This window comes from Nyctibius grandis, chromosome 3, assembly GCF_013368605.1.
Source record: "Nyctibius grandis isolate bNycGra1 chromosome 3, bNycGra1.pri, whole genome shotgun sequence".
In the NCBI taxonomy this organism is placed as follows: domain Eukaryota; kingdom Metazoa; phylum Chordata; class Aves; order Nyctibiiformes; family Nyctibiidae; genus Nyctibius; species Nyctibius grandis.
In genome coordinates, this window is record NC_090660.1 from 30,494,658 (window position 1) to 30,522,181 (window position 27,524).

General features: G+C 41.0%; 2 protein-coding genes across 6 annotated transcripts; both read left to right on the plus strand.

Annotated features, from left to right (window-relative positions):
* The first annotated feature begins 1,994 nt into the window (after positions 1–1,994).
* LOC137661476 (carboxymethylenebutenolidase homolog) lies at positions 1,995–11,009 on the plus strand. The gene is given in 5 exon segments (XM_068397027.1): positions 1,995–2,209; positions 4,916–5,023; positions 8,725–8,866; positions 10,071–10,163; positions 10,830–11,009. Coding segments are annotated over 5 exon segments (738 nt in total).
* Positions 11,010–12,723: 1,714 nt separating this feature from the next.
* Positions 12,724–21,776, plus strand: LOC137661270 (carboxymethylenebutenolidase homolog). Of its 5 annotated transcripts, none has more exons than XM_068396755.1 (7): positions 12,724–12,841; positions 13,792–13,882; positions 16,320–16,588; positions 17,383–17,490; positions 18,603–18,745; positions 20,200–20,291; positions 21,508–21,776. In XM_068396755.1, the coding sequence occupies exons 3-7, from the start codon at positions 16,326–16,328 to the stop codon at positions 21,685–21,687; spliced, it is 786 nt and encodes a 261-aa protein (XP_068252856.1). In that variant the 5' UTR covers positions 12,724–12,841; positions 13,792–13,882; positions 16,320–16,325; the 3' UTR covers positions 21,688–21,776. The 5 variants fall into 5 exon arrangements, with proteins under 5 accessions (XP_068252856.1, XP_068252858.1, XP_068252857.1 ...); XM_068396757.1 differs by having other exon boundaries at positions 16,366–16,588; XM_068396756.1 differs by having other exon boundaries at positions 13,817–13,882.
* Positions 21,777–27,524: the final 5,748 nt, after the last annotated feature.

Here is a 27,524-nt window from a genome sequence, read left to right on the forward strand (position 1 = left end):
TTACATTTAAAAAAAACCTTATTGATGCAGCATGTTGTTTTTGTTTATTAAACCTTGGCAATACTGTTTTTTTTTGTTTAAACACAGCTTGTGTTTTAACATGTATTTTAAAACAGATTTATTTTAAAAGAAGTCTTTTACTTAAATAGAAATCAATTTTTGTCGACTTACTGCTCAAATGAACTGCTTGTGAAGGAAAACAGTTGGCAAGCATGATGGTAGGAGAGTTTTTCTAAGTCTGGTCAGTTATACAGAGTGTGTTTGAAGTCTCATGCCCTTGCTTTGCCTGAGATTTGGAAAAGGTACTTCTGCCTCAATGTAATGATGGCAAAGCTGCAGTCAGTTTAGCTGGCAAGTTAAACTCCAGCTGCATCTTTTGGGGATTATGTGGTGATTGATTGCATGTCAGGAGACAAGCTTTGTTCAGAAACGGCACTGTCCTTAAAGGGGGTTAGTTCTCGATGCTGGGAACCTCTCCATGTATCACCCCAAAGCACATTGTCCTGTGAAAAGAGCATAACTGGTGTAAAGAGGCAGGATTTGGAGTAATTTGTTTTGTTGTTCACTATGTTTTCTTGTTTGGTTTTTAATACCATTTACCATGTTAGACACATTTGTAGCAGAGAAATTAAAGATGGGAGGGAGTGTTGGAAGCGTATTAAAGGTCTTATTTGACATCTGTTTGAATTAGTTAGAAAATCTAGAAGGGGATAAATGGTTAAGATATATTCCTAACAAAAAATGCTTAAGCATTGAAGAGTTGATTTTGCATTTGATTTTTATTGCCAGCATGCTGCATTTCACTTTAGTAAGGGGACCAGCCAGACCAAGGAATATCATTCCAGTGCATGCATTTACACAGGAAGAGAGACTAGCTCTTATTAGTAAGCAAGCAGGGCCATTTTGATTGATTAAGAGTGGCAGCAGAGCTAGGTTAAACAGCTTCTCGGACTAGGGTAGAAAAAAGGCTCTGTGTATGACCACTTACTGCTTGGTGGAGGGGGAAGAGTAAGGGGCACCAGAAGTTAGTTGGGTTTAAAAAGATGCTACTGTGGCCTATCTCCAGTTGAAACGAACAAGAAATTAAACTGAACTTGAGGGATTCTTCTGAGAAGACCTCTTAGGTCATAAACTCTTCAGAAACCTTTCTTCACTTGAGGAGGAATGGAGTAGTTTCTAGTTTGTCCTTTAAAATATATACCTCCAGAGAAGTTACGTATCTGTGATGTTTGAGGGTATGTTATATGCACAGTACTGGTGTATGTCTCTGTATTCTTCTGACCACTCTCAGTTCAGATTACATAGTGTGTAACTCTCAGAGAAAATCCTCTGCTGATTTACCTTCTTTGAGTTGATTTATTAGAACTTTGAGAGATGCCAGTTAATGATGGGTTCCCTGGGAAAGGGCTGTACGCAGCAGGGGATACAAGGGACCAGCAAAGTGCATGTAGGCAGCAGCAGCAGCCTTGGATTCCCCATGGAGGAAAGGAAAGGGGACATGCTCAATGAAAACTTGAAGGAAAAAAAAGTAGTCAGAAAAGCAGCATGCTGACAGTGGGGTCTCACAGGAGTAACAACAAGAACATACCAAGTGCCAGCCTGTGAGGAGAAGCCGTAAGACCACGTGAGAGGAATGGTTATGAAGCACAGTGTGTGGGGACATCACATGGAAATGTCGTTATCACATGCTGGATTGCTCCAGGCACAAAGCTAAGAACAGTGGACTGACATAAGCCCTTCTTCTGGCCTTACCGCACTCCTGGGTTATGCTGATGGACCTGGAATTCAGGAATATTTATGGAAACCAGCGAGGACTGGTGTCAAGAGCCTGTTTACAATAAATGCCTGGAGCGTTCACTTCTAACCTTGCAGTATCAAGTGGGTGTCTGGAGGGAACTGTGTGGACTGCATGAGGATTATGACCCATAATCACAGTTGTTACTGCAAATAAATGATATTACTGTTTGTCCTTTTGCTTTCCTGCAGATTCCTAGATGGCTAATGAATCGAGGCCCTGCCCGTGTGGTATTGGAGACAGGTTTGACTATGAGGGTTTTGGGCAGGAAGTGCAAGTTGAGCACATCAAGGCGTATGTTTGCAAACCACCTGCCAGCACAGACAGAGCTGTGATTGTGATTCATGATATATTTGGATGGCAACTCCCAAACACCAGATACATAGCTGATATGCTGGCAGCTAATGGATACATGTAAGAAATCTTTTCTTCTTGGAGAAATTTATGATTTCTAGCCTTATGTTAGAACTTTTATTTCCATACATGAGAGGAAACTATTACCAGGGCAGTTTGAGTGATATATTTCCATAATACAAAAACACAAAGGAACATTGCTGTGAAATGTTGCAGAGTACAGCATGCTTCCTTCATACTTGCTGTTCACAGAAGTGACTGCCCACATAGAATGCATAGAGTATTGAAAACATGATGCAGTAAAAAGTGATTCTGATAATTTTCCCAGCAATGTGAGATGACTTTAAAAAACGGTGTGTTCTGACACAGAATTGTGTATTCTGTTTTTAGAAGTCTTTTTAAAATAAACAGTCATTCAAGCAAAATTATGTGATGGGATTTAAAAAAATCGTCATCAGCAGACATATGAATGAATGTCGTATCTTTTGAATATGATATTGAATAGGTACATTGAATATGTGCATATGAATGATTCATATGCACACATGGGGTATTAAATACAATTCCCTTCCTCCCTGCAAATCTTTCACACTCATTTTCAGTGCCCTACAGCAGTTAAATTCCAAAATGCAGCAACATCTTGCAATAACTGGATATGCTGCAAGGTATTCCATTTGCAGTATACATTATAAACATAGGGTTGGGAGTGGCCTGCAGTTCCAAAAAGCAAACCTCCACCTAATTATATAGTGGTCTAGTTTTGAGAGATGGTGCCTTTAATGCTCTCAGCCTACGGAGCACGAGGGAAGTCAGATGTCAGCAGACAGTTACCATGTGGCTGAGGTCTGTCTGTGGAGCTGAAAGGAGCTCTTATGTCTCTGTGAGATAAAGATACTGCCTTTGTGAGGATTAGCGTTTTCTGATACACTGGAGCAGTGAATTGGTCTATAGTCTGCTCCTTGCTACTGTCTTTACTGAGGACTTGACACCCCCAATTCTGCTCCATGATTGGAAGTATGTTTGTCTTGTGACCAAATGCAATCATTCTCAACATGAGACTGGAAGTACACCTTTCATGCTGTGCAGGATGCTGGCAAGTTGCTAGTATGACAGTGTGCTTCCTTATTACAGTAAGAGTCCGCTCAGTCAAAAGTACCCAGTGTCTGATGAATTGGTATTTCTCCACACTACCTTACTTCTTGTAATTTTTCCCTGTGATTCATAACGTGTTACACTTCTTTTTGTAATATCTTCTTTTCCTCCACCCGTACTGCTAATACTGCAGCGGTCAAGGGAAGAAGGCTGGTGTTTCCGTTGCTCTAGGCAGGAGGAGAGATGAGATTTTTCAGGCAGCAGTGTCTGAATAAAGAGAGGCTGTGGGTGTCTTCCCTGATTGCTTCAAGATGCTGCTGAACTGGTATGCCAATGTTCATTGAGAGGAAAACAGCTGGATTTTTCCTGGTGCAATATGAGATGAAGAGCTATGAGAGCTGTATTTCAGAGACCACATTAAGACTGACGGCTTGTAGTGTCTTATCAGGCTAGTATGAGTGGGGAAGAACTTGTTCTTCTATGTGGGCTTGGGAAGGTTCATTTTCAAAGCAATATGTAGCCTTTCTGACAGGTACTTATCGAAAGGCTGTGCAATTTTGCCCATACCTTTCCAAACACAAGTATGCTTTGGATGTCACTGGTTTTTTTTCACAGAAATGACCAAACACAGTAAAAAATAATGTTTGCAACATACTTTGGTCTGCTTTAGGCCAAACTGAACCAGTCATTTCACCATGATCATTGAGATCCACACTGTGTGTCTGAGGAGGGAGAGAGTGAAAGGCATTTAATAAGTGAAAGATGATAGCAGTTTCCCAGAGATCCCATTGCTTCCCTGTGGGCTGGGCTTGGGAGAACACACAGCAGTATCTGGGGGTGACCTAGTGAGGGCAGCTTCTAGAGTCCCTGCTCGTTTCCTTCTGCATGAGGAGACTGTATTATCCACTAGTGACTGCACCATCACAGCTCTGCTGCTGGTCACGCAACACATTTCAGCCGAGGTCCTCCTGACCAGGGTTTGGACATGCCCGTGATGCAGGAACTCTTTAGTACTGAGTGGTCTCTTACTGTACTTCACTTTTTTCAGTCACCAAATGATGTGTGCAGTAAAACACTCCTCCCTTTCTTCCCACATGTTTTCCCTTCGCTTGTTCTTCGCTGACCTCAGTCCATCAGTTATTTTTTTCTAGCTCGTAAGTAAGCCTCATGATGTGCTCTGTAGTAAATAACTATTTTATGTAGTTGTCTTTGTTTAAATGGAACCCACCAACGATGGATTTATGTTAAATGGTATTATGTTGTGTGTAAAATCCAAAATTGTTTTAATCAGGACCTAGTTCGAACATCCTTTACAAGATAATCTGTTGTTTTACTGTGTGTATTTTCAAATTATGTACTCAAAACAGGTAAAATACCAGGGATAAAAATATTTGTATTTTCTAGATTTGTATCACAAATTGTATCATGTGGTTTAGTAACTGAAAAAAGCCTATACAATACCTAGATACCTATAAATGTTCTCTAAAGCTCATAGGCATTTCTGTAGAATAGTTAACAATGATGTTTACAACCATGAATTTCTCAGGAAAAAGAAATCAAAACAAAATTATGCCTGGATAGAAACTTTCTGTGCTATGAAGGGCCAAAAGTATCTCAGTGTTTGATTAATTCATTAAATTTTGATTTTTTCTGTGTGTGTGTCTGTGTGCACAGAGCCATCTGCCCAGACTTTTTTGCAGGAAGAGAAGCTTGGAAGCCTTCTGATGACTGGTCCAAGTTTGATGATTGGCTGAAAACTCGAGATGCCAGGAAAATAAACAAGTAAGATGTCAAGGAGCTGGATATCACATTGCCTGCTGCTGTCAGTTATTGGTTTGTTGGTTTTTTTCCTTTTTTTTTTCTTTGAGATTGGATGCAGTTAATTTACCAGTGAAGGTGGCCTTTTTTAATGACTCCTTAGAAGGGGATGGAATCAGAGACCTGTTATTTTGCCTTGAACAGAGTTCAAGGACAGCTTTCTCAGTAGTGGCTTAGTGAAGAGTTTTATTATTTGCTGACGACCTAGACGTAGGGATTGAGTGCACCCTCAGTAAATTTGCAGATGATACCAAGCTGGGTGGGAGTGTCGATCTGCTGGAGGGTAGGAAGGCCCTACAGAGGGATCTGGACAGGTTAGATAGATGGGCCGAGACCAACGGCATGAGGTTCAACAAGAACAAGTGCCGGGTCTTACACTTCGGCCACAACAACCCCATGCAGCGCTACAGGCTGGGGGAAGAGTGGTTAGAAAGCGGCCCAGCAGAAAGAGACCTGGGGGTGCTAATCGACAGCCGGCTAGACATGAGCCAGCAGTGTGCCCAGGTGGCCAAGAAGGCCAATGGCATCCTGGCCTCTATTAGGAATAGTGTAGCCAGCCGGTCTAGGGAAGTGATCGTCCCTCTGTACTCGGCACTGGTGAGGCCGCACCTTGAATACTGTGTCCGGTTCTGGGCCCCGCACTTCAAGAAAGATGTTGAGGTGTTGGAGCGAGTCCAGAGGAGGGTGACCAAGCTGGTGAAGGGTCTGGAGGGTCTGACCTACGAGGAACGGCTGAGGGAGCTGGGGTTGTTTAGCCTGGAGAAGAGGAGGCTCAGAGGTGACCTTATTGCAGCCTACAACTACCTGAAGGGAGGTTGTAATGAAGTGGGAGTTGGCCTCTTCTCCCGGGCAGCTAGCGATAGGACAAGAGGACATAGCCTCAAGCTTCGCCAGGGGAGGTTCAGGTTGGACATTAGGAAGCATTTCTTCTCAGAAAGGGTCATTAGACATTGGAACGGGTTGCCCAGGGAGGTGGTGGAGTCACCATCTCTGGATGTGTTTAAGAAAAGACTGGACACGGTACTTAGTGCCATGGTCTAGTTGACATGGTGGTGTCAGGGCAATGGTTGTACTTGATGATCCCTGAGGTCTCTTCCAACCTGGCTGATTCTGTGATTCTGTGATTCTGTGCTGATATCATAGACTTCTAATTGCTTCCTCTGCCTCAAAAAGCGTGGTTTAAAAACAATCAATCAGTGACACAAGCAGTGAGAAAACATAATTCTCATCTTGAGTCTCACTGAGTATAACAGACTGACACTTTAGGATGTTGTATAGAAAGAAGAGTTTTTGATTGTGCCATTGTACTTGCCCAGCATGGTGTAACTGGCTCCAGGTAGCTGATGGCTGGATCATCTGTTGTCAGGGCGCAGTGAGGGCTGGTGGTTCCCTAGGGGACAGGGTGCTGAGAGCCAAGAGGAGTATCCTGAGCTGGCAGTGCCAGGGCCCCATCCCACAGTACTCCAGAAAGATGAGCAGGGCAGGCACCAGGACAGCAGCCAGGGTCAGCTGAGGCAGGTCTGAGGTCAAGCTGGGAATGAGGAAGCTGGGCTCAGGGGCAGGTCTGGAGACGTTAACCAGTATCAGATACAGTCCAGTGATCACCAGGCAGGTCTGTAGTCATGTGCTAGGGCCGAGGCCAAGCCACGAAGTCAGTTTATGGGTCCATGATCTGGACAGGGGTCTGGATCAAGAGGGCCCATGGCCAGGCACAGGCTGTGACAGAGCGGGGGCTGTAGCTCAGGCAAGGCTGAGTGACAGAGCCTCAGCTTAAAAACAGCTCCCATGGAGATAGGAGTTGTCAGCCCTTGCTGAGACTACCCTGCAGCGCTGTCTGGGAGCCTCTCCCCATGGTCACTAGAGGGAATGGAGCAGCCTTCACCTGCACTATCCTAGGTTGACTCTGGGCCCTGGCAGCAAAACCCTGGGGGAGGGAGGAGTGGATGTGTTCAGGTCCCTGAACACAGTTTTGTCATGCAGCCTCTTCATTTCACTGTGAAGAATTTTTAAGACCCAAGTTTGCTGTGATTTGAACTCATGGTGTGTTGGCTGCCTTGAAAAAAAATGCTGACTTTGGACAACATGAGGCAAGAGTCTTCTGCTAGCACCTTAGTTATATTGCACAGCTACGTAGCAGTGGAAGAATAGAGCCGTTTGCTGCTACAACCTTGGAGTCAAACTCTTGGCTTAGCAAAGGCCAAGGGAAAGGTACAAGCCTGCACTTACATGCAGACTATATGCTCTTGTAGTTAGTGGGATCAAGGACATCTTCATTAGCTCCTAAAGATGTTATCCTGGCACCACTGCTGAAGAAACTCTGTTGATTCCAGTTCTGTCCAGCTGTTGGTGTAACTGAATCCCTTTTCCTGCATCTTAGAATAGCTAGCTGATAACTGAGTTGTATTCAGCAGTGTTGGCGTTTTCTTGATCACTCAGATTTCCTGGATGCACATCAGCGCAGTTATATTAGAATGTCCTTTGGTTTTCTTAACTCAGAATTTCCTTCTAGTAATTGTGTCTATGATACCTGTTTTAGATTCCTCTTGCAGATTTTGGAACAGACTTTACTGGCATCTTCCTGAACTATGGCAGTGTTTGCAGCACCTCTTGTTTTGCTCTTTCCTGAGAGAATCTGACAGGTAGCTTAAGGGCTTCTTCCTCTGCGTCAAAGGCAGACCATGTGGTCCAAATTAGCATGTCTTCTCACAGCAGAAACACAACACCTCTGGAGAGAAATAGGACTGATTTCTTCAGCATGCTGATAATGCCTTGTGATGCTTTTGTTATTGCATATAGCTGGTGCTGGAACTGGTGCTGAAAATGCAGTCTTGAGGTGATATAAGAGACGTAACTGCTACCTCTCTCCCATCCATACTTTCTCTTTACTGCTTCTGCATGGTGACACTTGCTTCAGGGGTAAATGTGTGTTTTCAGAATACACCATCTGGGCAAGGTGTATTTCAAGCTACATTGTAAATTCTGAAAACATCTACCATGTTTGTTACGTTGACTTTCATGCAGCAAATATCTCAGATGCTAACTTACAGTTATTGTCAGCATTTTGACTGTCTAATGAATAGTATTCTCTTGAGAGGTTTTTATTACTTTTTCTATCTACATTTACAAAGCAAAAATTCATCCAGCTTCTCAGAGAATTGTAAGCTTTTTAAACTCTTAGGTAGGTTTTTAATCAATCATCTACTTTCCATCCCTTTAGGTTTCCTTTGATGTGTGTTATTCATGTTGCATTTTTATTTAATTCCATTCAGTTCTTTTTCTGATAATTTCAGATAACAACTCCTAATATTTGTCTGAAATAATGTTTTATTTAAAGTATGTGAAAGAAAATATAGTAGCAGTGTGATATGGGGACAGTTATATGCATCTCTACATTTTCTTTTCATATTTTCAAATACTGGTTTTACTATGGGTGCTGAGGGTGGTGAGACACTGGAACAGGTTGCCCAGAGAAGTTGTAGCTGCCCCCTCCCTGGCAGTGTTTAAGGCCAGGCTGGATGAGGCTTTGAGCAACCTGGTCTAGTGGAAGGTGTCCTTGCCTGTGGCAGGGGGGTTGGAACTAGATCATCTTTAAGGTCCCTTCCAACCCAAACCATTCTATGATTCTATGATTCTATGCTTAATTTGCATTTGCTTATAAGTTCCAGAGAAGCTGATGCTGTCCTGAAATATCTAAAGGAACAGTGCAGTGCAAGGAAGTTAGGGGTTGTTGGTTTTTGCTGAGGTGGTATTGCTGTACGTCACCTGATGATGACATACCCAGAACTGAAGGCTGGTGTATCTCTATGGTAGGTAAATACAAGGATGTAATACAAGCAGGTACACATACATATGTATATTGTGTAGCTTAAGTACTTGATCTGGCATTATTTCTTCAAATCAGGCTGTCAGATGAGGAAGAGAGAGATTTTGCGTGGGAATGGTTTAAAGCTGTGCCAGGGGAGGTTTAGACTGGACATTGGGAAGCATTTCTTTACCGAGAGGGTGGTCAAGCACTGGAACAGGCTTCCTAGAGAGGTGGTCACTGCCCCAAGCCTGTCAGTGTTTAAGAGGCATTTGGACAATGCCCTTAACAACATGCTTTAACTTTTGGTCAGCCCTGAAGTGGTCAGGCAGTTGGACTAGGTGATCATCGTAAGGTCCCTTCTCTTCTCTTCTCTTCTCTTCTCTTCTCTTCTCTTCTCTTCTCTTCTCTTCTCTTCTCTTCTCTTCTCTTCTCTTCTCTTCTCTTCATTTCTCCTCTCCTCTCCTCTCCTCTCCTCTCCTCTCCTCTCCTCTCCTCTCCTCTCCTCTCCTCTCCTCTCCTCTCCTCTCCTTCTCCTCTTCTTTTTTTTTTCTCTCTTCTCAGCAGAGTAGGAAGGATATTATGCAAAGAAAATGGTGGTCAGGATATTTGTTCCTATTTTCAGAATGGGTCATAGCAGCCATGTCTTTATTTCAGGTCTGGACAGTCAGACATGTAGTCCTTCGCTTCCCAATTTGGCTCCTTTTTCCTGCTTACTACTGCTGTGCATGCTGCAGAGCTAGAACTTCACCCGGCAGCAGAGAGTGTTATTTTTGATCTAGCTACTCTGTAAAGTTAGATTGTGGTTATTTTAACACCAGGTTTCCTTTTATGCTCTGCTCAAGAAGCTGGGATAGCTAAGCTGCCCATTGCTAATGCTCTCAGAATGTAAATTTTTGTCTACTTACTAAACCATTGACTTTCCTAGTCAGTTCAAAAGAGCTCAAGCTTGTATGCACAGAAGGCATCTTTCAAGTCTTATCAATTCAGATATTCAGTCTGTATCTCAAGAAACTGATTTAAATAGAGTTTTAATCTGGGCGGGTATTCTAGGAGCCGTGGTTACAGTAGCTTGAAAGTAAAGCTAATATTTGTGGCTACATATTGCATGAGACATGAAAACTTTTCACTGCAGAATCAGACTATTTGAATCTGGATTTCACCTTAAAAGTCAACTGAAGAGTTTTTTTGTTTCTTTAATGTTTTCTAGGACTAATCAAGGATTCTGATGATATATCCGATCTCCTGAACCTGACATTTTTCATTTTTTCTGAAAAAGATGACTTCATTCCCCTTCATCAAGTATGCTAATAACCTCCATCTTCTTTCATTTCTGCATGTTTGTATTTCCATCCTGAATTGGGAGTTGAAATTTGGCCTTGAGTGCTTGAAGGTCAAAAAACAAGCAGAAAAATGGAGCTAGACATAGAAGGGCTAATGTAACCTAGGCAAAGAATGGAAACTAGATCCTTTTTTTCCTATGTCTCTTTTCTTTTGTAAAAGTATGGCCAGTAACCCAGGTAACAAAGTTTTATTGAAGTCCCATTGCTGTTTTGGAGTACTCTACTCTGGGTGCTATCCTTTCCTGTATGACTTTGTTTTCTATTGGTCCTAGGAACCCGTAAACTGTGTAGGACATGCATCCATAGGAGTCCGTTAGAAGCTTTTTGTTCAGTGGTAGTGTTATTTAGCGTTGTCATGTATCTCACATGTAGGAAATACTTTTGTTCTATCCATATCTTTGCAGATTGTTGGACCTGCCTTTACATTGTAACAAATTTTCTAGACCCTTACTGCAAAGGTAGTTTTTCTTTATATAATTTTAGTTTTTGTTTTGCTCATATGGAGCTTGGTTATTAGTGTCTAGCATGAATGATAAATTAGGGAGCTGAACTATGAATAAGCTGAGGACTGGCAGCATGGAATATGGCTATATTAATATAACTACTACTATGCTTTATATTACAGGTCACCCTACTGGAGCAGAAGCTTAAACAAAACTGCAAAGTCGATTTTGAAGTTAAAATTTATCCTGGACAAACTCATGGTTTTGTACATCGCAGAAGAGAAGATATCAATCCTCAAGATAAACCTTATATTGAGGAAGGAAGAAAGGATATGACCAACTGGCTGAATAAATACATTTAATAGAAGAGCAAGCAACTTAATTTGTAACACAACACTGGAGATTTTTGATAACACATTTTAGAAAAACGGAGGGGAGAGTTTGTTGAAAGAAATTACAGAAAAAAGCAAACAGAATATTTTAGATGTTTTTTTGTCAGTAGATTCTAATTGTTACTTTCATATTCTTCTGTTTTGAAGAAGTCTCAGATTTCACCTAGCAGTGTCATGTTTTAATATGCTGTGAAATATGCTCCAGTTCCTTGAGGTTTATCTTAATACTTGAAGTAAGTTAGACTAATGGTAAATTAATCTCTCTGTGTATTATGGCCACTGTTCATCTAAGTTCTACATAAATCACAAGCCCAAAATTTAGGGACACAAATACATTTTTGGAGAAGCTCATTTTGAGAGGCTTTTTTGACTTGTACCCTGGGGGCAGATGTATATAACAGGTGACATAAAAGGGCACATATTGTTTCAGAATTTGTGGTTAAGGTTATTCAGATGGGGTACTACTTTCTCAGATTACCTTTGGTTCTGTGAAACTCTATAGATTATTTCCTGGTCAGTTTAGGAATTCAAAAGTACAATGCAATCTGCAGACAGGGTATTTTAATGTGTGGCTTACAAACCATAGTTGCTGCTTAAAGAAGAAATGTTACATGTTTTTGCGTACTGTGTCTTGTTACGTAATTTTTCCATCAATGATACGACAAAAATCTCCATGTTGCATCAGCTCAAGATTGCATCTACCTCAGCACCCGGCCTCCGCCAGTGGCCAGCATCGGCTGCGTAGGGAATTTCCCCTCTCGCTCCGCATCCTGGCAGCCAGCTGTTCAGGGGATCCCTGAGCTGGATGTTGCCACTGGAGCAGCATGTCGAAGGGCCACTGGTGGACCTAGCCTCTGTGAGTTTGCCTGTTCCATTCTGAACCTGCTTGAAATGCTGACCTCTAGTGGACTCTGTGAGAGTGACTTCCACAGTTTAATGGTGCCTCATGGGGAGGAAGGCTTGTGTTCATTAGTTTGAAACCAGCTGCCTAGTGTCTTCACTGGGTGCTGGTACTTCTAAAGTTGTAAGAAAAAAAAAAGAAAAGAATGTATGTCCCTTTTCACCTCCTCAGTGCTACTGATAAGTTCTGCTGTGTGATTTAACGGGAAGAAAATGTAATTTAGGAAAGCCTTAATTTTACTAACGACAGTCTCTCAAATTAAACTGATATACTATCAGAGAAATATACGTTGTGGTGTGTCATTTAAAAATAGTCAACAGTATGTATTGACCGTCTCTCTCTCAATGGGATTTTAATGTCTTTTCCTTTTTCCCGTCCATGTTTTCCTCCTTCACATGCTGCTGATGGCCCTCTGTCTTTCCCGTGGGGAGGTCTTCAGAGAATTCTGGCCTGAGACTGTCGATTAACTGTTGCTTTTCATATGATACCATCTAGATCTAATGTATTAATCCAGCTGTTAACGGGGTGATACAGCTCTCATAACACATTTTTTCCAGGAGAAGAAGGTAGAGGTCTGGAACTTTATTGTACCTTAATTACCCCAGTGTAAAACCTGGATAACTCCACGTTAATGGAGTTTCATTAGCGTTAGCAGGTTAGCTAATGTGCAAGAGGCCGATCAGGTCATATATTTAGAGAACAGCCGTCATTCATAAATACTGAAATGGCATGCGTGCTGTAACCCTAACACCGTGACTAAGCAAAAAGAAAAAAAACAGACTGAGATGCAGCATTTATTTGAAGTGAAAGGGTAGCTAGGAGTTGCTACCAGCACAGCCAAATCTTCATGATAAAACTGTAAGGCACTGAGTAAGAGCTGGAAATGCGAGATCCAAAAGAGGTATGTGTTTACAGAACAAAGTGCAACCTCCTGCATGTACAGAGATCCTGAATGTGTTGAATTAAGTTTTGACTTCTAAGTAAAAAAAATGTATGGATTGCGTAGCAAGGAACATGGAAACAACAGGAAATGAAATTAAAAGCCATTTAATTTCTAAAGTTTAATGTTGATATTAAGGTAAAGGGGAATACAGTGACTTTTAGATTGCTAATGTCCTTTAATAAAATTCTTTAAAGAATAATCCGAATAATCCAATAAAAAGAAAATCAGGAGAATGGAAGGAATACAAGGATCAGGCAGTCACTTTAATTCAAAAGAAAAAAAATGTATAAAATGTCCTGTAAGAGGATAAAAATGTATCAGCATTTTAAGCACTTATTATAATGGTATGTACAGCAATCTACAAAACTGTTACCTTTTTTGTATGTTATTTATTTTCACTCTGAAAGAGAAAATATTTTTCCTGTACTATATAAGCTTTGTCTTTTATAGAGCTTTGAAACGATGTCTCTACTTCACTACCTCACCCTGGTGATGACTTTAGATATGTGTTTTACCAATGGATGAAGAGTCTAAGGAAATAATAACCCCAATGTAATGTTTAAAAGTGGCACTACCCCAACCTTTAAAAACAAAGGAACGCCCTTTAAAAAAAAAAGTCTTGCCTAAATGAATTGCTCAGCTGAGTCAACATGTTTCCTAAGCTGAAGAGACCTCCAGTGCTTAATACCATTTTGTGTAAGTTAAAAAGAAGGTCTGGTACTCAGCAATGGCACTACTCCTCACAGTAGCGCACCCTGCCTACACGAGCAATAAACTTAATGGCGTTTAAAAGAGTGAACTTGCCACTTTCTGACTCTGTGTTACGCCAAGATAAAGGCAGTAACTTACGTAACTCTTATTTGAAGAAACCTGATCCTTGCACTCACCCCTTTCATTTTATGAGTTAGCACTTTCTTTTGGGATCACATTCAGCAGTAACCGTCCACGCTGAGCTCTTGTGACTTGCCTCTGCTATCTCGCACACTTGCTGTGCTACAGGTATGTGTGGGTTTTTGATTTTTCTAAACTTTTGTGGCTTTTCCTCCTGAGAAATGTGAAATAAGTGCATGCTGAGATCTGACTCAGCATGTTTGGGGAACTTTCTTTTTATCTATGTGCTGTTTTAAAGAGTGCGTGCTCATTTAAATGCTATCAGGAGGCTACTTCCTTCCCTAATTGTTTGAAATGATGGTTCAGAAATTTTTTAGTTTCCCTCCTGAGGTGAGGAAGACCTCTCAGGAGGAGGACTCAGGAGAGTCTGTTGAAAGTGAAAGAGCCTCACAGCAATATCTATATTTTTCTGATTGTAGGTTCAAGTTTCTGAAAACTATTGTTCAGTCTTCACATAAATGCTCAAGTACTTGTAGGTGGAGATGGTGGAACACCAAGGCTGTGGGTTTACAGATCCTCCTAAAAGAAGAGCTTTGATGGATGTAAGAGAGGGGAATTAATTTTTAAGGAAAGTTTTAGTAGTATCTCAAAAACAGAGAAAGATACTATTTGCATGTAATGCATACTACGGCAAATATAGAAGCACCAAAACATTTTGATTATGCTACAAAGCTTGCAAGGCTATATGGCTTATAAACCATACAAGCCAACACTAGCCGTTGTGGGCTTGTGTCTGGAGCTCTTTTCCTCAGCTGCTATATCTGCATGTTTAAATATTTCATGTTTTACATTTTGCTTTACAATTTATCACATAATTTGAAATATTTGCAATTATAGCCTTTAAGGGTATACTGACTTGTAAGGGCATTGTGTTTGTGTTTCTGGAGTTCTGAACTATATATTTCTTTAATACTCAGTTGCTGGTTTTGTTATATTTTAATCTAATCAAAAGGAAATAGTCTGTGGATGGAAAATTAGTTGCTCTTTCCTATTATATATTTAAACTGTATGTGGTCTTATATGCTCATCTATTAATTCATTTTTTCCCAGTAGACTTATTTTAAATTAGAAGTCCTATATGTGAGACTACATGTGGAAAAAAAACACCTATGAGCAGGTGTCGCTTATTTAAAAAAAAAGTAGAGGATTAGTATAAATGTGTGCCCAGAGTTAATGCAGCTTTCAAAGAAGATGATACACCTTGTCTTGAATTGACCTGTGAAAATGAAATCTCTCAAGACCTGCAACCCTAGCCCTGCTAATACTACTTGGGATATTCTCAATTTTAAAGTCTGCAAATACAGAACATCTTGGTCCCTGGAGATCTGTGCAAATCTCCTGGCTGTAGAGTTGTTTTTGCTTGTTTTTTTTCCTAAAGCTGTCCCTTTAGTGCCACAACTACGTAAGTCACAGTAGTTCAGGGACTGTTCAGTAACCTGCTTCTTCCTATTTCTCTCTGTGAGTATATTTGGCATAGTCAAGTTTGAACATTCTTGTTTCTGTACTAGCAAAATTTTCTTAGTACACACACTTTATCTGTAGAGAGTTTAGGTAAAGCTTTATCTAAATTCGCTCCATGTTCTTTAATAATTTGGAGATACTCTGTGCATATTCAAATATGTTATTAGAGTCATTTTGCAGCGATATGAAGTCAGTTCACCCAGCTGGTTAACCTAAGGTCAGTGGAACACAATCATTAACTTGAGATCAAGGAGCTACATAAATCTGTGTTAGATTCAGCTGGCATTTTTTGACCTTTGTGAGTTATTTTCGTTTAAGCAATAGTTTGTAAAAAATGAACCATGCCCTACTGTTACCTTGGTCATAAAACATTTACCTCAACTTAAGGATTTTTTCGTTATGTTCAGTTTTCTTTTTTTCTGTCTTGGGGTTTGAGTGCATTCCTTATTTAATATTAGATAAATAACATTTTATACTCTGGCTTTCACTGGTATATTTTTATTGGCACCTTCCTTAAGTATCCTCCATCAAAAGTCTGCAATGTCTGATGCTAAAGCTGGTTTAGAAAAAGAATTTCTTCACACTGAAAGGGTCAGCTATGGAATATTTTAAGTCTCTGGAGGAAAATATCACATTTAATCTAAGTGTAATTGTATCTTTCTACACAGTAGCTGTGCTTTTATTTTTTTCTTCAAAATGCTAAGTAAGTCCTGTATTAAGACTTTACAGTCTATACGAAAGAAAGTTATGCATTCCTGACAAGGACATATACACAATGAAGAGTGAAGAACTGGCTTCATCACTATTTAAATAATTTGTGATGGTTGCCTGGCTGGTTGGTCTTAAATTTATTCTTACTGTATTACCGTAGGGCATGGAAGCCCTAGTTATGTACCAGGTCCCCACTGGAGAGTTCCTAACGTAAGTAACTCTAACAAGATTATTATTTATAAAACACAACCCAATGGGTTTATTGACTAATGTTGCATTTTAGATCTAACAGTAACCGGTGTGTTCACAATACTACTGTAATGATTCAAAAATTTGATTATCTATGATACTGCTGTATTTTGATCTTTTTCAGTATGGTATGCTGGGATATTCACAACAGAGTATTTTTTGTTCTTCAGCATCACACATGGCTAATGAATCAAGGCCCTGCCCATGTGATATTGGAGACAGGTTTGACTATGGAGGCCGTGGCCAGGAAGTGCAAGTTGAGCACGTCAAGGCGTATGTTTGCAAACCACCTGCCAGCACAGACAAAGCTGTGATTGTGATTCATGATATATTTGGATGGCAACTCCCAAACACCAGATACATGGCTGATATGCTGGCAGCTAATGGATACACGTAAGAAATACTACTGTCTTCAAAGTGTCTCTTTAATAAGAAAGTTTGTTGAACTAACTATTCCAGGTTTTTATATAAACCCTACAAACACAAATAATTTCATAGGCTTCGCTTACATGTTTCTCTGAAGAGTTTCCTGTTTGTTAAAACAGTGTAAGAAGTCTAACATAGTTGTGCAAGAAGTCTAACATAGTTGAGTACTCCTACCATAACAAGATAGTAGGCAAGCACAGAAGAAGAGAGGGGAAACAGAAAAATCTTATTCTGCATCTTTCATCCTCCGCAAGCCCAAAGCAGTCTGCTTCCTCTCTTCTGACGTAGCATCTGTGCAACTTAACTTTACTGTTATGGTAAAAATTCCAGAGAAGCTGAAAGTCATTCTGTGAAGGTGAAGTGTACCAGCTTGTGCCAAAGAAAGAAACAAGTTCTCAAATATGTGAAAAGCATATTTGGTATCCTCTATCCTGTGTTACTGGGTTAGCATTTCTTCTAGCCCAAACACACGTACCAGGTAAATTGTAGGGTATTTTTTTAAAATTTGGTAGGAAACCACTATGGTTTTTCAACTGCAGTTACAATTTGTCAAATTAATTAATGAATTTTAACAGGGCAAAATGTATCTGGGAGTTATGCTAAGTCTCTTTATTAGACGTAGAAAAATAAGTGTTTTGATGTAGATGAAATTCTATGCGTATTCAACAAAATGAATTTGTTGTATAGTGCACATGGACTTCCCTTTAATCTTTTCTCAATATTATTTCATGAGCATAAAATCTGTTCATTTTTTCTTGCAGAGCCATCTGCCCAGATTTTTTTGTGGGACAAGAAGCTTGGAAGCTTTCTAATGACTGGGCGTCTTTTGATGACTGGCTGAAAACACGAAATGCCGGCAAAATAGACAAGTACAACTGTTTTTCCTTGTCCAGCGAGTGGACATCCTTTTGTAGGGATTTTTGCCTCATTAAAGATGCAGGATTAGATCGTAAATTATTAATGGGTCAAATACAGCTGGATGTCCACAACAGAAATGTCATGCAGCTCATGGGTCAAGCTCGTGGTTATGTGAGGGGTGCTTTTTGGAGAAAAGCAGAACGTTGAACAAGAATAGAAGTTCCCACTGTTTACCTGTGCAGAGAGTAGAAGTGAGATGAATGACTCAAAAGAAAAGAACTGGCAAAGGCTAGAAAATGCAGCTCGCTCCTTCCACTTCAGTTTGATTCAGTTCCCGCAGGCAGGCGCAACTGCTATGGATTTCAGATAGGGTGCAGACGTAGTCACCAAACACTATTTAACTAGGGATCATTGGTCCTGCTTCACATCAGATCCCAGCTAGTTCAAAGCATACTACTTCCCCATTCTACTAGCTATATTTTTCCCATTTTTATCTGACACATAGCTTGATTGCACAATGTTACTGCTGATTTTGAAGCAATAATTGCAAATTTACTTCCACAATTTCATGAAATATTTGTCTCCCTGATGAAAGACACTTTACCTATAGTCATATTTGTGATAATGAGATGCTCTTAACTGGCTGTGGGTCTCAAACTTTTATTTGTGTTAGCCTGTAAGAAAACTATTGCCATTTGTGAAATTAATTTGACTGCTGTTTATAAAATCACCTTCGGTTCTAGTAACAGTGATCTAGGAAGACTGATTTTCTCCTTTTTCTTCTCCCCTGAAATTTCTCTTGTATTTTAGAAATGAATAATAGTAAACTAGTGTTGTGTGTTCACCTCCTCCAGCCAGCAGCCAAGCACCTATACCACTACCACTCACTACCCCCAAGAGGGACAGGGGAGAGAATAGGAGGAACAAAAGCAAGAAAACTCATGGGTTGAGATAAAGACAGTTTGATAAGTGAAGGAAAGAGAAAAAACAGGAGTGATGCAAAGACAGTCACTCACCACCTCCACAAGCAGACCGATGCCCAGTCAGTCTTTGAGCAGCAGCCACCTTGGAGGCCAGGGAAATAGAGCTAGAGCCTTAATTTGCTTTCATTTACATGTCTCAGAGAAGTTGATGTCGTCCTGAAGTATCTAAGTGAACAATGTGGTGCAAAGAAGATTGGCGTCATTGGGTTTTGCTGGGGTGGAGCAGCAGTACAACATCTGATGCTGAAAAATCCTCATTTAAAGACGGGGGTGTCCCTCTATGGTAAGTCTCAAATACCTATTACGTTCTGAGCAGACATGACCAGTGCAGGAACTTATTCTGTAGGAGTATTACTGTAACAAAATTCAGTGCGCCATCTTATGGAAGAAGGTGATTTTATTATAGAAAATCTTTAAGAAATTTGATTTTGCACACTCACATTTTTGCACTTAATCATAATCAGCAAGATCTATGTATTCAAGTGTCATGGCCAGGATTGCTTCTGTACAACGTAGCGTACAAGTGACACCAAGTGCCAAAGCCTCTCTATGGCTCAGGTTCCTCTTGGTTGGCAATGGCAAAATAGTTTCTGGGCACATCTTTTGTATCTTTTAGGAGCCAGCAGTTACTATGGATCTTTACTTACCTCAGTCTGCATAAGTCTTAGGACAGTTTGCTGCCCACTGTCTGGTTTTCATTTTTGGAAAACCTATTTGACACATGTCTGTACTCTATTCCCTTGTTGGGCTAACAGGGAAAGACATGGCAGTAGTGATGATATGCTGCAATCTTTTTGCTGTCCTTCTGTTAGAGTGCAGGGTCTTTTGCTAATGAGTCATCTGGGCTGGGGACTGCACAGGCTGCAGACCTTCAGGTCATGACTTGAACACCTTATTCCTCAATGTTACTCCTGGCAGTGGCCCCTTGTTACTAATGTGAACCATTTTTTCACTCTGTTTTAACACTTGCACTCTCACACTTCCGTTCTTAATGCTTTTATGCTATCTTTAATATTTTTGTTATAAACCTCTGTAGTTCTATATAGCCCAGAGCAATTTATATTCATTTGAGGTGAAAGGAAGTTGCAGGTATTTTTCCAGAAAGTTTATGGGGACAATTTGCTGCACTGATTTGCTGATCAGCCGAGTCAATTCAGCAATGCTACTTGCTCATTTTTTCCTTTTCTGCTGTAATAAATTCAATAATGAAAAGAGTGGCCAGCATGGTAACTAGCTAGTTTTACTGTTTCTTAAAATCAAATATATTTGAATAGTCAAAAATTACAATATCTATTTGTTATAAATTTATATCAGTATAAATGCATGTACCCCAAAATACTAACCATGTATCTGGAACAATGAATATTTACAATTATCTTAAAAATGGCCATGCCAGGCTAGAGGGGAGCAGCTCTGAAGTGTCCATCTTTCACAGGACCATGTCTCTGACAGTGGTCAGAAGCAGATGCCCAAAGAAAACCCCAAGAATGGGGCAAATACAACAATTATTCCCTGACTTTTTCACACAGAGCTGGTCTTTCTATCTTTAATGATATCCCAAATCACAGGAAGTTCTCACAACCAAAGGGACTTTTAAGCAAAGCATGTTTAATTCCATTACAAGCTGATCAGCTCTAATGGATCAGAATGTATTTTATTTTGACTGTATAGCTTTACTAGTGATTTAACCACTTTCAGTAGCATGACTTATTGTATATGCCTCTCCTTCTTCCCTAGGAGTGATCAAGTTCTTCGAGGACAGATCCAGTTTGCTTAATCCCACCTTCTTCATTTTTGCTGAAAAGGATGAGTTCATCCCATTGGAGCAGGTGAGAGAGGCGGGGGGAGGGGGAGAAGAAGAAAAACAACAACAACAACCACCAAACAAACAAACAAACAAACAAACCAAAACAAAACAAAACAACCAAACAAACCACACCCATCCCCAGCAAGCTTTTCCATTTATAGTGAATGTGTTGTTAATGTTATAGAATACACCTGTGGGCCAGCCTGGGTCAGCTGCCCTGAATTTAACTGCTAATGGCCTTGATCACCATGGCTGGCCACAAACTGAAACAAAATGTAACAGAAAATTGATTCTATAAATTTTATCCCCGTGAAACCAGGACACTAAATTGCACTTTTCTTCCTCTTTCACTAACTCTTACAGTAGTTCTACACAAATTTATGTTGTTTATCCCCAAATAAAAAAGTTTTACAGTGACACTAAAAAGTCTTTTCAGTTTCTGTTGCAAAATATGATTTAGATATGAGAGTTCCTAGGAGGAAAAGGCCAAGAATCCAAAGGAAGACTTCTGTCAAGTTTGAGATAGGAGACCCTCTTTAATCATACTGATGGTGCATAAAATCAGCAGAAAGTCCCCATCTGTACTGGTGGAATCACTAGCAGCAGGGAATTAAAAAATCCTGTGACTATGCTTTTCCTTCTCCCACTGTTCTGCAGAGCTTCTCCTTTTTGATAGTCTGTCAACAGCCTTCCTGGGGAGCACAGGTGGAGAATGACTGCAGAAAGATGATTCTCTAACAAGGGGATCGGAGGAAGACACACTTTCATTGAGTGGTGTTGGCTTTAATTTTCCTGCCAAAAGTATCAGTAGCTTTGAACTGCCGATTTTGTATCTGTGCCTCTCCTCCCTCAACTTCAAATTAATTCAAAATCTTGCCCCATTTTTTTTTGTGAGGTCTATCAGCAGTAACTTGTACAGTGATCACTACATGCTAACCTTCTCATCACACTGAGCAATAGGTGTTTTTACCTTTACAAGTATTATTACAGTAACCCATATACTTTTTTTTTTTCAGTTTTATACAATCACATGTTATTTTACTGGAGAAGAAAGCCTAGATAAATAAAGAAAGTATAGTAACAGAAATGCATTTGGGTATAAAATTAGTAGAAGAGAAAACTATGGGAAGGACACACTGTGTTTCCCAGAAACGTAAAAAACAAGGACAATTTGAGGACTGTAAATAAATTACATATTAACTCCGTACTCAGCCAACATGGAACATTCTGTGTTACAGGTCACCCTACTGGAGCAGAAGCTAAAACACAACTGCAAAGTTGATTATGAAGTTAAAATTTACCCTGGGCAGACACATGGGTTTGTACATCGCAAAAGAGAAGATATCAATCCTCAAGATAAACCTTATATTGAGGAAGGAAGAAAGGACATGATCAACTGGCTGAATAAATACATTTAGCATAAATAAATGGCCATAAAATAAATCAATTGTTGTAGGAAATCAGAAATACAGACTATATTGATTAAAATGCGCTCAAACCATAAAAATATTTTGTGAAACTTTTTTGCAATAACACTACTTATTTGCACTTATTTTCTAAGCAATGTTTCAAAATGGCTTTTCAAATGCTGAAAGCTATAAATGTAAAAAAGATTTAAAAATTTGATCTTGTATATCTTAAAATTATTAGAATCTCATGTGGGATATTTTCTAGAATCTGGAAGTTTCACTTTTTTATATTAACATCAATATGATAAAAAATCATTGAAACTCTGCCTACGCTTAAGAAATGCTCTCCTAAAAGCTGTGTTTAGAATTGTTGAGCTGTGAGTTTTTCAGCTCCAAGGTAAGTATAGTTTGGAAGGCTGGGATGTTTTCCTGGAAACAGAATATCCTATTCACAACTCATACAAACAAAGCTAGAAAGAGGGAAGGGGAAGGCCAATGGAAAGCAATGTATGCAGGCTGAAAGGGGGCTGCAAAATGTTGGGAACCATGACTGGAGTGAGGAGACTAGAGGAACATGCAGGACCAGAGGAGAAGGACCTGAACAAGTGGAAAGAGAGTAGGACACAAAGAGACTGTGAAGTGCAGGAAAACTCAGAAGAGAAAGAAGAACAGAATAGGAATAGGAGACTACGATCAGACATACAGAGAGCATAGGAAGAAAATATGAGTGAAGACTTCCAGTCCCTCTTCTCCTTCCATTTCCAGACTGGTCTAGTAAGGGGAGAGCTCAGGAGGGCAGGAGTTTCTTGTTGGCTGCCACCTTGTTATTTCCTTTAGCATCTTATTATCTACTCCATGTCTATTAACTGAGTTCTGGATAATCTGGTTTCATATCTTCCAGGCCTTACCGGTAGCCTTCAAGTGCTACCAGTGCCTTCCTTTCTTCCATGGAAAGGCTGGCCTCTATGTTTGTCCTCCTCCATTCCCCAGGGATGTCACACATCTGCCCGTGCAGTCAGAGACATCATGGCTCGTGGCTCACAGACGTGCTTAAACTCCTCCAAGGTGGATTTCAAACCTGCTCACATCTAGTTATTCTGTTTTAATTTTTCTTCCCCCTCTGTACACGTGTACTCCCGTTTCCACTATAAAAATAATTTCATTCAGAATATGTTTAAAATTAACTTTTGTGAAGATTGAACCAAATGGTTCTGGACACTTCAGTCTTTACCAGACTTTTTGGTATTAGTTCTCCTTCCTGCTAATAGCCAGGACTTTCCTTTTGCCCTTCTCTCATTTTTGATGCATTTACAAATACTTTTATTACTAGTTCTGTGTCGCTTGATAGCAGTAAGCTGCGCTGCTGCCTTAGCCTGTCTGTGGGGTCTGTTGTTCCTTTACTCTTGTCCTCAGATGCACGCCTGTGTTTCCTCCCTTTGTAAGCCTCCTCTTTGATTCTGAAACACTTGCAGGCATCTCGATGCAGCTGCAATGGCCTCTTGCTACACTGTCTGCCCTTCCTCCACATCAGGATCATCTGACTTTTAATAACGTCTCTTTCACTAAGCACTGGCGTCCTCCACTCCTTTCTCCTCACATTATCTTCATCAGAAGCCCCAGCACCAGCTGAGTTTCTGATGATGCTCCTTCCTTCTTTTCAGGAAAGTGAAACAATCATTTCACAATCAGCTTGATGCAAATGCTCTGTCATCTTTCACCATCTCAGGCAGTTGCCTACCCCCCACCCCTCATTCAGAGTTGAATCAAAACCAGCCTGGATGACAACATTACCTTCTCACCTCCACAAATCCTTCCAGTATCATCAGATTTCTCTATACTGTGCTTTAATTAAGTATCAGGATTGGTAAGACACAGCTGTTCCTAGTGACTAGAGGAACATCACTGTATTTCTGCTCCTTTGGTCCCTCTCAGAGTAATTCACAGTAAGCTTGTGGCAAGGTCTTGCCTGCATCTGTGATGCTGAGGGATTAGATGCAGCTAAAGTATTGTACTGAACACAGCCCTATTTCCCCTCAGTGAAATACTTGTGAGCCCAGGGAGCCCCTTCAGCTTTCACAGACTATTATCTTTCAAGGTGCAGCCCCTCGGTTGTTTCCATTGCCCCACAATATTTTTCTTTCCGCAGTCACATCTGCCAGCCATGCCTGGCAGCTCCCTCACTCAGTCGCCTTCCCTCTGGCGTCCCCCCAGCCGGGGGTGCACGCCAGGCCAGCCCTAAGTGGTCTGTGACGGAGCTGCAGCTGCACACGTGTCTTTGGACTCCATAATGCCTCTGCTTCAGAGTCTCCCACCAGGTGAGTCCCACATCGAGTTCCACATCCTCAGCAGTTCTTCAGCCACCCCTCCATCTCGAACCCCTTCTTCATATCACTCCTTCCCCTCCCTCCTGCAATGCACCGTGTATCTCCCATGAGAAAATAGTTCTCCCTGCACCACACTGAGTTGATATTAAAGGAACTCTCCTATCTTTCAAAAAGATTTCATGCAGACCTCTGAGGTAAAAGTGCAAAAGCTTCTCTTGCTCCTTGGCTTATGCCCTTGGTCAGCGATTAGTGCTGTTCTCTGGTTTGGTCACTGCATGTCGTGTTCCCATCTCCTGGCTGTTTGTTTTCAGGAGAGATGAGCCTGTTCTTAGTGGGTCTAGCCAGTGCAGGGAAAGCCTCTTCAGGTCTGTAGGGAGTTGTTGCCATGAGTCATGCTGGTAAAAACAGTCCCTCCACATAGGAGGTGAGAAGTTACATGAGGCCCTCCCTGGTCCTGCCCTTGGGCTGGATCTGTGCAGCTTCCTGGTGACCTACAGATGGAGAGAAGGGCCGGACAGTGAGTTCTGTGCTTCCTGCCAGTCCTGACATGGTTCTGGACTCAGCATACAGAGAAGGAACAGTTTCACATGGGAGAATTGCAGACACCTCCATTCACTGGTGCAGGCACATCTGATGCGTGTGTCTGTGGAGCTCTGGCGTAACAGGAGGATAACAATGTGCAAACCTTCCTGGAAGAAAGCAATTTGGGTATGTGCTTCAGATAGGTAGTCTGTAAAGTGTGAATTCAATTCCCAGCTATGGATTCATGCCCAATTTATCAGGGTTGCTATGAGAACAGAGAGAGATGATGAAATCGAACTCCCTAGAACTATTGTCTCACATGGATTTTAAATAAAAGAGCCTTGGTTTCTCGGAAGGTAATATCTTGGCTGGCAAACCATTCCAGCTTGTTTTTTTTATGTGAATGAACAGATGTGTCAGGGAATTGGGCTAAGCTTTGCCAAATTTCTTCTGAGACAGGGGAAGACTGTGAAACTGAGGAGTATTTTGTCAGAATTCATTGTCCTTGGAGAATTCAGAGTGGCTTGCTGTAGGACAGGTATTGCATTTCATTATGTTTTTGTTTTTGTAGAAATACGACATCTAAGATGGAAAACTCAGAACTTTGGCAGTATTAACATTTACTTTACTAAAAACCACACACACATTCTCAAAACTTGCATTTGAGAATATCCTTTGTGTCTAGAGAGCACTGACATATAGGCATGTAGGTTAGATATTACAAACTCAGGTTTGTAATGTTCGGTTCTACCGAACTTAGCAGCCTTGATATAAGGTAAATTAGCTGCAGGAAAAACACCAGGGTAGACATAGTAGACATTCCTAAGGCCTGATCAGGGGACCTCATGCAGATGCTTTTTTTCCCCTGGGCGTCGTGCTGTCTTGTCAGTCCCTTCCTAGTAACTTTAGAGCCCTGTCCTGATTTGGCCTAAAACAGAACAATGTTCCTTTTGGTGATTTTTACTTTCAGATGAGTTTCTTCTAAGTAACTGCACTTTCTGAAACTAACTGCATGTTTTGCAGACAGTGTCTGCTTCCAGGACTGATAACGCTCGAACTTTGTAGTTATCACTGAGGCACCGGTAGGGATGTTATGCAGAAAGGCTCTTGCTGTACTTATTCTTAGAGAAACCAAGGTCACTGCTAAATTCCTCACTGCTTACGAGTGAAGAGCTGTAGAAGGGTCGCACCTTCAGGGAGGAGCAGACAGGGCAGGTGACCCAAAATTGACCAACGCAGGTATTCCATCCCATACACGTCATTCTCAGTATAAAGCGGGGGGATCACGAGGGTCTTGTCCCTTCTGTTATGGCCGGTGTCCCAAGAGGACTCTGTCCGTTTTCCTGCTGCCCCCAATCCCGAACTGTGCATTCCTGAATCCAGTTCCTATCTGTTGCTGGGCCCAGCCTGGGCCTTTCCGGAGCCTGCCCTGAAGTGCCAGTGGTGACATGACCGACATCGGGGGAGCTCGATCTTGGTTTTGTATATATTTGTATACATTTAATTATTTCCATTATTATTATTATACTCTTTTTCATTATTATAGTTTATTAAAACTGTTTTAACATTCCAACCCATAAGTCTCTCTCCCTTTTCTCTTTTCCTTCCCCTTCTGGCGGGGGGAGGAGCGTTAACAGAGAGCGTCTGCCATCCGTTTAATAGCCGGCCCAGACTTAAACCATGAGAAGCCCTTTGATCAATTCCAAACAAATTTGACAAAACAGTGAAGTCCTCGGTGCTGTTTAGTTCTTCTACATTTCTAGAAAATCTGGATGGCACAGAGGAGACAGACTCACTGCGCTGAGCAAAAGAGTGTAGTGTGGATTCATCAGTTCCTTGTATTATTTAGGCTGCTGGCTGGTCGGTCAGCACACAGAAAGCCTGAACCACTTGTGTAGGGTTTGTCAGAGGATACAGGAGGGGAGTGGACTAAGGAAATGTCGAGGGCAACCAAGATGCAGGGGAGCAGGAGGGCAGAGGGAATGGGCTGAGGGTAACCCTGGGGATAGGGGGAACTGAGACTCTATTGGGGGCAGTCACACGATTTGTGGACGAAATGGAAGGGAGAACCTAGATGACCCTTAATCTCACCTTTTGTAGACCAAGTGGGATTTTTGTCACTGAGAAAGTGTTATATGCTCATGGTCTGCGTGCAATGAATCCTTGATGCCTGAGTGAAGACATTTGTATGGACTAAAGTGAAAGAGGTCTCCCGGAAAAAAACCTCAGGGACTGGAGATAGATAGGACAACAGAACATGGTGGAGATCAGAGTCCTGAAGAACAATAGCACGTATCCTGTCCTCTGCTGCTAATCTCTTCACAAGAAGACTGAGGTGCTTTATATCAAGAAAATACTGAAACACAAGCTTAATATGAACCACTGGTTCCTCTGCCTTCTTGGAAGATGAATTCCAGATCCTGATTTCTGTTCTCTGGCACAAGTATTTTGGAAGCATCTGATATCTTTAATCAGTTTAATATTACACAGGTTTATCTTGTAGTTCTTCTTCATTTGCTGCTTCTTTTACACATTGAGTGGGAGCTCTTTTATGGGTTTTCAGTTTAATCTTTATGGCAACAAATTTTAATCAACTTGATGACTCTTTGACTCTGCTCCATTTTCTGCATTTCTCTCTGTCAAGTTAGCATTTTTTTTTTAATGTGGTACCTAAAATGGATAGTCAGTCTTTCATCTTAATAATTTTTCTCAGCTTTATTGACTTCTAAACTCCAAACAGGAATGAACATTCAGTGTGCAGGCCATAGTCAGCAAGGACAAAGAAAAGAACTCCCTCACCACACACACACACACGTACATAGCAGTGCCAATATTCCTATAAAATAACGTGCAGTCAGTCATTATAAAAAATGTCTAATATCTTCTGGCCTGCAGGGAGGATGGCATCTAGGCTTTATGCTAGATTATAAGAGACTGTGCACTTGCTTTAAAAATATGTCCCGCTGCAGAGTGCCAGCTGTACTAGTGTGAGGAGCAGTT

Excerpts from the sequence above, each read along its gene's own strand:
- LOC137661270 (XM_068396755.1), top strand. The coding sequence starts at position 16,326 with ATGCTGGGATATTCACAACAGAGTATTTTTTGTTCTTCAGCATCACAC. Across the intron at positions 17,491-18,602 it reads AATGCCGGCAAAATAGACAA|AGAAGTTGATGTCGTCCTGA; the intron begins GTACAACTGTTT and ends TACATGTCTCAG. Across the intron at positions 18,746-20,199 it reads GACGGGGGTGTCCCTCTATG|GAGTGATCAAGTTCTTCGAG; the intron begins GTAAGTCTCAAA and ends CTTCTTCCCTAG.